The 12676-nt window shown below is 46.7% G+C and overlaps 3 protein-coding genes across 3 annotated transcripts; all 3 read left to right on the forward strand.

Annotated features, from left to right (window-relative positions):
- Positions 1–6722: 6722 nt before the first annotated feature.
- On the forward strand, positions 6723–7050 carry AKAW2_80984S (uncharacterized protein; the record flags this gene model as incomplete). Its single annotated transcript, XM_041682065.1, has 2 exons — positions 6723–6816; positions 6902–7050. The coding sequence occupies 2 exons, from the start codon at positions 6723–6725 to the stop codon at positions 7048–7050; spliced, it is 243 nt and encodes an 80-aa protein (XP_041548945.1).
- Positions 7051–7760: 710 nt separating this feature from the next.
- On the forward strand, positions 7761–8773 carry AKAW2_80985S (glycosyltransferase family 2 protein; the record flags this gene model as incomplete). Its single annotated transcript, XM_041682066.1, has 2 exons — positions 7761–7798; positions 7903–8773. The coding sequence occupies 2 exons, from the start codon at positions 7761–7763 to the stop codon at positions 8771–8773; spliced, it is 909 nt and encodes a 302-aa protein (XP_041548946.1).
- Positions 8774–11387: 2614 nt separating this feature from the next.
- Positions 11388–12547, forward strand: ATP12 (ATP synthase complex assembly protein ATP12; the record flags this gene model as incomplete). Its single annotated transcript, XM_041682068.1, has 2 exons — positions 11388–11685; positions 11751–12547. The coding sequence occupies 2 exons, from the start codon at positions 11388–11390 to the stop codon at positions 12545–12547; spliced, it is 1095 nt and encodes a 364-aa protein (XP_041548947.1).
- Positions 12548–12676: the final 129 nt, after the last annotated feature.

Consider the following 12676-nt stretch of genomic DNA (forward strand, 5'->3'; position numbering starts at 1 on the left):
CTAATTCTATGGGTAGTATAGAGGCATTTCTGCAGCTCATGGCGTTTCTAAAGATCTCACAAATGTTGTAGGAGATTTCTGCATAGGGGTGCTTGCATGTCATTGAGACCCGAACCTGGCTTGCTGCACAGAGCCAGCCACAGACTCAGTCCAAGGATAGTTCAATTGTTGATATTGCTGCGCCGAATTGGCCCCAACGGCTGTGCAGGAGAAGCATCGGCGGGTCGTGATACTCAAGCTATCTAGTGGCAGTAACCATAGTAGGCAAAATAATAACCATTATAATAAAGACTGCAATGATAATAATGATGATGATAATAATAATAATAATAATAACAAAAACAACAATACCCGCTTCTTACATTCATGAGTTTCGGACTCCTTCCGGAAACTCCGTTCTGCACCCCGTGAAAGCCACGCAGAGCATTTGCTTTTGATTCTCCTGAAGGCTTGATCAAACCAAACAAGCCCGAGTTGACTATTCGGGTAGTAGTATTCGCACAACCGGCATAGGAGTCACTTAAACGAGGCTAGTCCAGTGGAAATCTAGCTCATGCCTAGTTTTAGCTGCTGGATTGACTCGATTAGCTGCAGATGTGGTGCAGTAGTCAACGTTGCTAACGCCTTTTCCGTGGTAAGCAGGATGGCCTGGCCGAGCTTCAGGCCCGCAGCCGAACCTCACACGGGCCACCAAGAGCGAGGTCTTCGACTCCCGCGTTCAGCCTATGATAGCACAGCAGCGTTCCACAAATATCCGCCACTCCTACCTACCTAGGCAGTCCGTCCTGCCGTAAGATGCGACTAAACTAGAGGAGCTTGGAGTACTCCGTACTAGCATGAGTAGTCTACCAGACAATAATAATATCACCCGAGTAGGTTTGTGGAAGAGGGGGGCGAAATGAGGGTTCTGCCGTGAGGTCCGGGGAGGGCACGGGCGGGAAAAATGATAACAATGATAATAGTTATCTACACATTACAATAGACGGAATCCGCACTTTTCCTAATCCCCTTGCTACTTCAACTACTACGACTTGTCACTACCTCTCTCCTTAATAGCTTGCTATCTTTAGATAGTCGGAGTCTCCTGCGTCGTCTGATCCCTTAGGACGGAAATCAATTCATCCTGACTGGGAGTGGTGGGGGGTTGCGCGCAGTGTTTACAAATGGTGAAAAGCGCGGGCGGGCTGTGTCTTGGGAAGCACAGGACAGTCTCAGCCCAGTGTGTCGCCCGTCGCCGCCAAACACGTAGACTACGACTAGTAGACTAACTAGCGGGAGCGGCACAGCTCCTTAGCAAGGTAAGTAAGTTGCCTGCTGTCCGGGTAAGCGAACCACAACGCTGTAGCGGAGATTTGCCCCCCATGCCGAGGCGCCCCAGTCTACGGACGGTATGGAACAGTTCCCACCAGTACAAGAGGAAACAGCCCGCGCTAACTTGTGCACAGTCCGCTACCTCCTGCGACTAATTCTCTGGGAGAGTCAGCCTAAGGAGCTCGGAGTGGAGACTCTGCCTCCTCGGTCTTCATGCCAACTTGCGCCGTATTAAGTAGTAATAATTACTACTACAGGTCCATACATAGTAGGTAGGTAGTATTGATGACTACTATTAGACTAACTAGACCCAGCCCGAAACCCCCCCAATTGTGATTTCCCTGTTGCCTTTGTATTCAAACTTGTGCAGAAAGTACGGTAATGCTCGCTTAGTGCTTGAGTTATTCTCGTCACATTACATTGTCAAATTACAAAAAGAGAGCAAGCCCTTTGGAGGTTTTGACCATTATAATGGCTTAAGAGTAGCATGGTAGTAAGTATATGATTGAGTTACACACACGGCTGACATTCCGATTGACGGCATGAGCTGCATGACATTTCCGCATCTCTGATGGAAACGGGATTATGCCCTACTAGTCTTACGGTAAGAGGTAGTAAGTTTACTTACTAGGTTGATATCAATGGATAATCTTGCCGTCGACGGTTCCAGACTTTTGATATGGAGCGTCGGCTGAACAGTGCGTCGAAATCGTGGAGCACCTAGCTCGTCGCTGTACACGGGAAGAATTACAGGTATTCGCTATTATTGTTGCTCACCCACACACCCCCCTATCCTGTTCAAGGGTGATCGGTAATATCTTCTTTTGAAGCTACGCATGAAGTCGTAGAATTCAGCCCGGAGATTATGGGAACGGCTAATACGCGCACTTTACTATGCAGTGGCACCTAGTACTAACTCGTTTAGATTGTGGGGCTTTACTGGTAGGTCAAAGTAATGGTGTGATATTCTTCCGGGCTATCCTGTGGCTTTCTGTTGACACTTGCAAACTTTCCTCCTTCCCTCAATTAGTGAGAGGCCACAGGGGATATTTGGCCGACCGACGGAATAAGTATACGCCTCCTCTCTCATGAAACCGCCAACAAAATTACACGAAGACATAAGTTACTATAGATTTACTCCTTTCAGGTCAGTATTATCTTGGTATGGGGCACGCAAAACGACAGACAAAACAACCTGCGCTAAAATCCCGGACTATCTTAGCACTTAAATACACAGTAGCAGTTCTGCTCCGAACGCGTTTGAATGGATCCTCGGTCATTCCCGGGTGAGGGTGGGGAGCTCGGCGGAGGCAAGTAATGTCCGTGCAGCCGAGATAGGTACGCGTCTGTTTCAGTTACCTAGAAGATTGTTATGCATGTTGTGTGGCTGCGTTTGCGAGGAGCTAAATCATATCCTAACAGCAGTAACCACACGAATGTACACATTGAAGAACGCCCTCCATACTCTGCAGAGAGGCCTAGAAATATACTATACGAACTTGGTACTAGGGCCGCGGAGGAAGACGGAATATAATTAGGAAATTGTCAAAGCAATGCAACGTCGCCTTGTTTATAGTCTAGTCTATTAGCTTATGGTGAACGGCTCGAGACGGACTAATTCCATATGAAGCATGGGGACCGATAGTGCTTAATATGAACCCTTGTAAAAATACCACATGTAAATTGCGCATCAATCTATGCCAGTATATTGGAACAATAGAACCTCATCTTCCCAAACTAGTAAGGGGAAAACTCCCCATCTGAACCCCTTAGGCAATTGCATCAATATTCTCCTTGTCCTTAGGTCAATATGAGTCTCTTTACAGTGAATAGAAATATTAATCTGTGAGTCTTTCATTATGGTATTGTATGCACGTAGACATACTACATCATGTAGAGTGTGTTCACCATCTTCCTGCTAGCTGCTTATTGCTAGTTAGGTGATCATTTAGCTTAGAATCCCGAACCTCGTTCTAGTCTGGACGGTAGGGTGTAGGACTGCTTGAGTGGAGGAGCCCCGGCCTAGCCTTGGGGCACATAGCCGTTTAAGGTGACTTGCAGGAGGGTTGATTATCATCTGCAGCCACTAAGGCTGGTGGGTTATCTGTACCAATAACTGCGAAGGAGCAGCCCGTATGATGGCTGGCCGTGGTTCCATCAGCACGCGTCCTCGATGCCAAGATAACATTGACATATTACCATGCGAGTCAAGTCTTTATTGGGAAATAGAGCTCGGGCCGCACGTTCATTGTTACTAGCGATCCTAATCGTGTGTATGTGGAGTTATTGTCTCTATCCATGCTCTCGAAGAGATTACAGCGGTCCCATAGATGATTGGTTGAGAAGCCCGAGAGTCAACTTACTACTACTAAGTAAGTACTTAGTACCAAGTACTACTACTACACGGTTTGGTTCTCTATGCCCTGAATCCGTCCATGGCACTACTGCTAAAGTAGTATTTGTTGGTTACGCCTAAAAACTATATGAGTAGGGTACTCTTGTCAGTGTACGTAAGTGAAGAGCTACTGGCAGGATTCACATAATAAATGTCCAAATCATAGTCCCACGACGGCTGCTAAGACCAGTCGAACACCAATCATGGCTATTACTCCAAATTTGGTTGATGGCGAGATAGTAGTCGATCGTTAGCAAGCGAGACGCATAACCTCCATAGATATCTGAGATCTACTAAGCAAGCCACAAGCTGCATACGGAACTCCGTGTCTACCGGGTGGGGAGGGACGGTTGGCCGAAGAGCCCATAAAAATGCCGCTTTGGTCATATGCGGCCCCAGTAACTTCGCGAGTTAAAATTGTGAGGCAACACCAGCATTCTTGTACAAGAGCACATGTGCAGGAGCTGTGCTCCGGAAAAGTGAATAGCTATGTCAATGTGATCTTCCGAAGCACATGACTGCTCGGGACTGTGACTCAAAGGAATCTTTTTTAAGATATACCTTACAGCGTACAGATAAATTCCAGCTACTCAAAAATATCATCATGGCTCAGAGTTGATAGCCATATTCTGATTTGGTAGGCCAGAGACCTCTGTCTCGGATGAACTTTCAGCTGATAAATGCATGTTCTCGGAGCCGACCATGCTATGGGTCATGACATTACTAGCTGAGAGACAGTGGTGTGTCACTGTCTGGGGAATGGTCTCGACTTCGTATTACTTCCAGCCTATGGCAGCATTTGTTAATGTTAAACCCCACCCAAGCTTCGTGATCCATTCTTATTTAGCGGGCGACTGGTTGTGGGAGGCAACGAGTGCAGGTAGTGGGCTTTAATGAGACGGGGTTGGGAGATCGCCGCTAGGATCACCGTTAACCTGAACGTTTTTGGTTTGAGGCCAATGAGGCCATAGCTACCACTGATTCTGTATTGTGCGTAAGTTCCCCAGCACACACTGTCAGTGGTGTTTAGGGGGGCCCGTTCTTTGCTTTTCGCCCTTTCCAAGTATCACTTATTCCATGTATACCAAAATGAATTCAATGTCAAGTGAAACTTCACCATGGATTAAGGTTTTCTAGGCAAATATCTGTTTTCTCCGCGATGGAGTAGCTGCCCTCATATTGAAGGGGGCATGGGGGATGGTGTGCGTGTGTGACAACCTGTTGACAAAATTGTAGCCTAGTGCGCAGTAGCTGGAATTGCTTAGCGAGGCACGCGGTCCCGTTCAGTGTATTTTGTTACATAGCTATTACCGTTTCTTCGCTTTGAGATAGTTCGCCTTTTGCAAAAAGTGGGATTCCGATATGCGAGATTCTGTGCTTGGCCTGTAATTTAATGGCTAAAAACTACCACTACCATGTAGTAGAGATGCTAAGTAAGTACGAGAAGATAAAGAGATTCACGTCTGGAATGTGGTGAGAAATGGTCATTCGGTCTTCGGGTTATTTTCTTTCCTAGGGACCTTTATCTCAAAATTCCCGAAGAACTTTGGAGTGGGTGCTTATCTTTCTCCCTTTCAATCTCCATGGTCGCAGTATCATCGCCTAGTCTACCATGATTAACATAACTTTGTCCGGCTGACCTTCAATATTATTATGGGCTTGAGAGGCTCAAAGAGCTGTGCTGATCGGTACAGGCTAAAAAGAAATTAACGAAAATAAAGAAAAAAGAAAAAACAAAAGCCATGTGCCATGAATAAACCAAATGCCTTTCTTTTCCCTTTAGTTGCGAGAACCACTATCTTTATGCCCTCAACAGAATAAGAAAAGAATCCTGAGGGTGAGATGGTAATATGTAAACTAGTAACCTCAATTATTTCCACATAATTTCGGACCTCTGGAAAGGTTTGTTGTCCTCTCTGACAACTATTTCATTTATTTTCTTTTTCCCCATTCGTTTTCCTCCCGATCGGAGCTTCTTGTCTAGGCCGATGGTCTGCTATGTTGGCTATTTTAGTTCTCACCAATGCCATTAGGTAGTATGCAGCTGCAATCTGCACCTGGATAGAATTAGAAATTGTATGTTGTTACAGGATCAGACTCCTCGAATGATGATTTGAAGAAATTACTATGTCGTCACTGCCATGTATGCAACAGCTCTGATTCAATTTCGGTAGCGGCCATCTCTCCTTTGATTCTTTGAAAATCCCGGGAAATCATGATGATAGCAAGCTTGACATGTTAATTCGGATTTAATGGTAATGCTTCAATAAGGGGAGCATGTTATTTATCTTCACATAGACGTTAAATTACGCATGGAATTCGGAAACAAGTGAGATTTTTTCCCCCGTTTCCTCTATCTTTTTGTTTCTTATCCTTGTTGGTTGATCATCCAGCCGACAAACGAACTCTGCCCCCCCACCACCTCTTACCAAGTATTATCTAGGTGATTTTGCCTGTCGGCTCATCGGCGTCACTTGCCCATCGGGAATGATGAATGAGCCACCGATGATTTTATGTTAGGTTTATCCAATCCTTTTTTTCCCTTTTCGTTTTTTGTTTTTCTCCGTCTGAATTTTAATATTTCATTTTCGTCATTTTTCTCAATATCCAATATTTAATTGTTTATGAATTTTGTTTATTGCCATTTAGGGTTTTTTGCGTATGACTCTGTATACTTTGCCCCTTTCCATCTATTCGGTCCACCTTGACCAGGGAAGGAAAGAGGCGGAAAAGGAAAGAAAACGAAACAAAACAGAATGATATAATAAACGAAGACGAAAAAAAAAAAAGAATAAAAAAAAATAGAAATCAAGGAAGAAGAAAAGAGGGGAAGTAAGTCCAGAAAGCGAAGATGGAGAATGTATCATCCTGTTGCAGGGGAGGAAAGTGTGTGTGTATGACCATGGATGGTGGAGTGGAAAGGAGGGAGGCATTTCTCTACTCAAGCTTCGCTCTGGTAAAAGTACCTTAGGGAGAGGTGGCTAGTACGAGGAGATACTGGGCCTACTCCATAATAATGACTCTCGTGTTTAGGAAGTCTATAGCGTCCCGGGCAGGATGCGCAGAACAGAGTGGACTAGATAGTGCTAAGGAGGTACTAGGACGGACCGGTTAGTACGGAATACTACACCCCCAAAGGCCCCAACACAGTTAAACCACTGCGAATTTCGGAGACGCCCACTAACGTGCTTTTAGCTCCTACTTTAGCCTTAGAAAACACACCCACACACCATCAGCAGTCTCCACCCTCTCTGGCCCATGTCACTGCAGTGGACTGCACAGTAGCTGCATGGACCGCCGCCAATCCTTTCTCCACCCGCATTATCCTCCATCAGTCCATCTAGATCCAGGGTCTCTGACGCACGAGGCAAAAATACACCTGCATGACACTCAAAATGACAAAGGAACTGGAGCCCACAAGTAACTTATTTATATTTCTCTCTAGGGATTGGCTCAATCCATTGTCTGGATGCCGGACTTGAACATGTGCCTTCCCTGCCATTCCGTGCCATCGACTCCATCTGCAACAAATAAGAATCCCCAATGTTGCATGTTCGCCCATAGGCATTCTCATCTTCTGTGAAGCCAATTGACCTCAGAGCTGGTCTTTCAGTTTCTTAGAACTTCCTGACGAGGTCTTGGGCTATCTTTATACCCAGACATTCGTTCATCCTGTTCTATCTTTTTTTTCTTCTTCTTTCTTTCTTTCTTTCTTTCTTTCCTCTTTCTCTGCCTCTACCTCCGTCCTCCTATCCTGTTCATCCTACTAGGAGACCATATACCCATATTTTCTCCTGTCTCTCCTCTCCTCAACTTGTCAATTATCAACAAAACTTTTATGCTGGCAGAGCGGTGCTCAGCATTTTCGTCATTTTCTTTATCCCCCGATAACGCGCCCCTGTGAACACAGTGCGCAGTGCCAGTCCCGGTGTCTGTAGCTTGATCCAGCATTGGCGAGAGATTGGGGACGACATTCGGAGTGAAGTCTATAGCGACCGAAGCAATCAATTGGCTTGAGGAGTGTAATCCTAGGCCTGATCATATCGCTTCAATCATGGAGTTTCCGTTCATGCGAGCATTTATTGCCCTCTTGTTAGTATTGACCTGAACTGGCCTGAAGCTTACTTTTGATGTATCACCAGTGGTTGAACATCTGATTGTACCGAATCTCTCTAGCTGACTCTCCTGATATATAGTTTGTATCGCTACTTCCGTCTTGTTGTGAATCTCTTTTCTTTCTGGACGTTCAAACCAATTCCTCCGCCGGAGAATCCGAAGTTAACTGCCCAAGATGTAACGGTTATCTTACCAACGTTAGAGGGATGTGGTGATGAACTCGTGGAAACCATAAGAACGATTCTCGACACCCAGCCCTACGAACTACTTTTGGTCACCATTGAAGCGAATCGACAAAAAGCCGAGAACATGCTGAGCTTGATGCCCGCTTCGAAGTCAAGAATCCGCTTGTTCACCGTTACTCACCCCAACAAGCGCCGACAAATGACTAGAGCGATCCCTGAAGTCAAGACTACTATCACGGTCTTCGCAGATGATGACGTGAGTTGGCCACGCACAGTCCTCCCTTGGATGCTAGCACCTTTCGAAAAGGATGAGCGATTCGGTGGTGTGGTAACTTGTCAACGCCTGAGGCGGGCCGTTTCGCCATCATTCTCTCAACGCATATGGGGATTTCTGGGTGCACTTTACTTGGAACGGAGAAACTTTGATTGTGCGGCAACAACGCATATTGATGGTGGACTTCCCTGCATGTCAGGCCGGACAGTCGCATACAGAACAGATATCCTTCAGAATGAGGGGTTCACGTATGGATTTACCAACGAAGAATGGTGGTTCGGAAAGTACCAATTGAACGCAGACGACGACAATTTCATTACCCGTTGGATGGTGTCGCATGGCTGGGAGACTTACATGCAATATCATCCTGAAGCGGAGGTCTTGACAACTCTGGAAGACAACCCCAAGTTTCTCAAGCAGTGCGCGCGCTGGTCCCGAAGCAACTGGAGGAGCAACCTTACAAGCATGTTCCACGAAAAACACATCTGGTAGTAAGTCTACCCTATCTGACTTGTCTGGTGAGCGTGCGTAATGCACACCGGGATGAGTGTCTATCTCCTGTTATCGAATGGCCTTTCGTTCACAAACCCTGCTTGCCTCCCACATCGTTGGTCAACGACGCCGTTGGATGGTATTTCCCTTCATTCCGATTGTCATTTCCCAGATCTTTCTACAGACATAAGGAACTGGCCGTCGGCCTTGGAAGGCTGGGTCGTTCCTAGTCTTGGTATCCGACTGTGGAAAAAAATTTTTTTTTTCGTTGTTAGGCCGCTTACTGTAAATGTCTGTCTGATCCGCACGCTAACGCTTGGTTTACGGTATTACTAGTCGCCAGCCTTGGAGCGCATACGCTGTTCACTTGACGACGCTTTCGCCGCCAGCTTTCCTCGGCGATTTATTGCTCCTTATACTATGTCACAAGGCTACGGTTTCTTGGGACAATGATACGCACGCGCTAGCTATGCAAGCTCTCGGACTGTGGATGTTTATTAGCAAGTTCATCAAACTTCTCGGACATTACATCCGTTACCCGGTTGATGTTATCCTTTTGCCGGTGTCCATCCTCTTCGGCTATTTCCACGGAGCTATTAAAATATACGCCGTGCTAACTCTGAATGTGGTAAGTTGCAGTACCCCAACACAACATGCGTTCTGGTCCGTTGTTTCGTTTCTACAGAGGGTGCATGCGCAAGTGCAGCCTAGTATCTTTGGGCGACGCTTGTAGCTTGGAAGTGGGCTCTAGCCCTTGGCCTGCTTCCGTGCTCGACACCCAACCCCTCCCATAATGCAATTGCATTGGCCATGGGCCTCACCTCATCCTCGCCCTCCCTGTATCCACCCACGGCCTTCCCCATCTTGGTAACCCGATTTTGCCTTCTGCATCGCTATGATTTCTACTTCTGATTTCTTTCTGCACTCCGGCCTTCCACTTTTTTCTTAGCTTGCTTGTCGCTTTTGTCGGGTTTCTTTCCTCATTATTGGTCTCATTCCCTGTTATCATCTTTGCTTCGCTGTCCGAGTTTAGTACGGTGGCTATTACTTGTTCCGTCTTATTTTTTGGCCTTTGATTCTTGCCTTTTCACGCAACATCTGGCCTTGTTGAACGATGACTACTCCTTGCTATTTGACCCAGATTTGCTAACCGAACCATTATTTTTTCAGACCACATGGGGTAGCAGAGACGGTGCCGATGATTATGATGCGGAGCGGATGAAGAAGCGAACGGACACGGACCGTATGAAACGGCCTTATTACCCGAGTTACATAACTCAATGAAGCCCACATGCGCGGTGTGTGGACGTATGTCAAATTACTAAATACCTTTGCTTTTGCCTTGAGCCAACCTTATCGTGTCCGTGGTTCAGCGACTGCTCGCACCCCGGGCGTGCCTGTCCTGCTGGTTACTGAAGCTCGCCTTTGATATCCCAGCGACCTTCCAGCAATCGCTCTAGAATCTCGGTTGCACGATACACTGTTACGACGAAATGCCTTGATGACGCTAAATTGGGAACAATGAGATTAGGGTTCCCATGGCCTTCAGTTGATGTATAATTTCTCTTTGCACAAATATTTTTATCTTTTCACTTGACCCTTTCCTCGAGATTTAATGGACCGATCCTGTTGCACGCACGGCCCCGTCCAAGAAAAAAACATCCCTCCTACGCTCGAATTGACTCCTCCATCCAAAGTTTCCCCTGTGTCTCCTTTTCTCGCTCCTTGATTGGTGGTTGTTGTTTGGGTCTGCAACACCAGTACCTGACACAACCATTCCAATCCTGAACACTCTGGTTATTTCAAGCCTTCTGAGTTCTGTAAATTATAAAAGCGTGGGCGGATCTTTTCTTATCCAAATTGGCATGGTTACCTAATGTGCTGTTTCCCTCACTGCCGCCTGTATGTTCAGTTTTCCTTTTTCCATCCTTCTCTGCTTTCCTACCCCTAGACTCTACATGTGGGAAAATTTGCTGGTGTGTTCTCATCTTCATTGTCGATTTGGGTTTAATCTCCTTCGTACACTTTATGCATAATATTTAATGCTCAATATGCAATCAAAATAATCAATTTGAAACGTTCTGTGCTTATAAAATGGGTGCGATGCGATGTATGACCAGTCTAGGTGTCTCGTTTATAGATAGGCGTCGTCAGGCATCGTCGTAAATAATGCAACTGATGCACATTCATTATGTCTCTTTTCACTCGCTCCGTATCATGATTACCTTTTATCGCGCTTGATGTTGTAATTTATGATTGCTTGTGGCGAGGACGATCGGTATACAACCCTCCAAAGAAGCAGGTAGACCGCAGAACCGTCTCTATTCTGTTGTCTTCATCATCTATCATTGCTTCAATGCAGCGACCAGCGAAGATGGTATGTGGCGGAGCTGTGGCGCATGTGGCGTTCCAATCGGAGACTAGTAGTTCTCCGCAATACGGCTTACGAACAAGCTCAAACCTCCGATTTATCAATCGGTCCGCTTCACAGGAGAAAAGACGCAGAAATTTGGTTGAAGGATCTTTAGAACGCCAGGAGGAGCCACGCCAAATATATCCTATCACTGTTCGAACCAACTCCTTTGTATTCGCTCGATCATTTGACTGAGAGGCGATGCCCGCGTTTCATCGGGCCGTTACGGCTATTTCGCGGCAGGCGGTCTTCAGAGGTGCGCAACGTCAATATGTTGTTGCACGTTCTATCAGTGCCTCAGCATTGAAGTCCGCCATTGCTCATCCCATTACTACTCATGGCCCCCCACCTAAGGCCCCTTCACCTACATCTGCCAACCCAGAGCTACTACAGAAAGATGCGGCTTTGCACCAGAAAACCGAGAAAAGTCCGCTACCAGGAAAACCATCTGTGCTCAAGAAGCGATTCTGGAAGAATGTTGATGTCAAGCAGAAGCCAGGTACGCATTTCTTCTCCTGCGATCAGTCTATATGGGACACTTGCGTTGACATGTTTTGTTCTCAGATGGGGACTATCAGGTCCTGCTAGACACACGCCCTATTCGGACACCTTCCAAAGACGTTCTCTCCATACCGTCAACGAAGCCATATCTTGCACATGCGATCGCGCTGGAGTGGGATGTCATGACCACTGCCCAGCAAGCGCTAAAGAACCACCTCATCCCTCTAACTTCTCTGACCGCCCGTGCAGCGGATATTGCCGCAGAAGATGCTCGAGGCGAAACTACCACGAGAGATCAAATATTGAAAACAGCGATGCGGTATTTGGAAACGGACACCCTGTTGTGTTGGGTGCCGGAGCAGAACGCTTACGCTGCTGATGAAGTGGATGCCGATGGCAAGAAACCGGAAAGTCTCCGAGAGGCCCAAATCCGGGTCGCTCAAGATACAATTGCCTTCTTGAGCACCAAAGTATGGCCCGGTGTGGACATCCAGCCTATCCTCGACACCGATAGCATATTACCAGCCTCTCAGCCTCAGGCTACAAAGGACATTATTCTGCAGTGGATTTCTGGGCTGCAGGCCTACGATCTGGCCGGACTGGAGAGAGGAATACTGGCTGCAAAGAGCTTGTTGATTGCAGTCCGTCTGGTCGCTGAATGGAGTGAGACGTTCCGAGAGGTGCAACGACCGGGCCGCGAGAGGTTCGGCATTGAGGAAGCAGCGGAGGCATCCAGCCTAGAAGTTAGGTGGCAGACCGATATGTGGGGAGAGGTTGAGGATACCCATGATGTTGACAAGGAAGATTTGAAGCGCCAGCTCGGCAGCGTCATTGTATTGGTTAGTGGAGAGACGAGGTGACTGTTCTAAGGCATTTCTTGGAACCAAGCCGCGCGAGACCACACCTTCTGTACAATATATGTCCACAGAGATTTCTGTCTCTGTTTTATAAGAGAACAGTGTAACTATAGAGAGAGAGAGAGAGAGAGC

The sequence above is a fragment of the Aspergillus luchuensis genome, chromosome 8 (genome assembly GCF_016861625.1).
Source record: "Aspergillus luchuensis IFO 4308 DNA, chromosome 8, nearly complete sequence".
In the NCBI taxonomy this organism is placed as follows: Eukaryota; Fungi; Ascomycota; class Eurotiomycetes; order Eurotiales; family Aspergillaceae; genus Aspergillus; species Aspergillus luchuensis.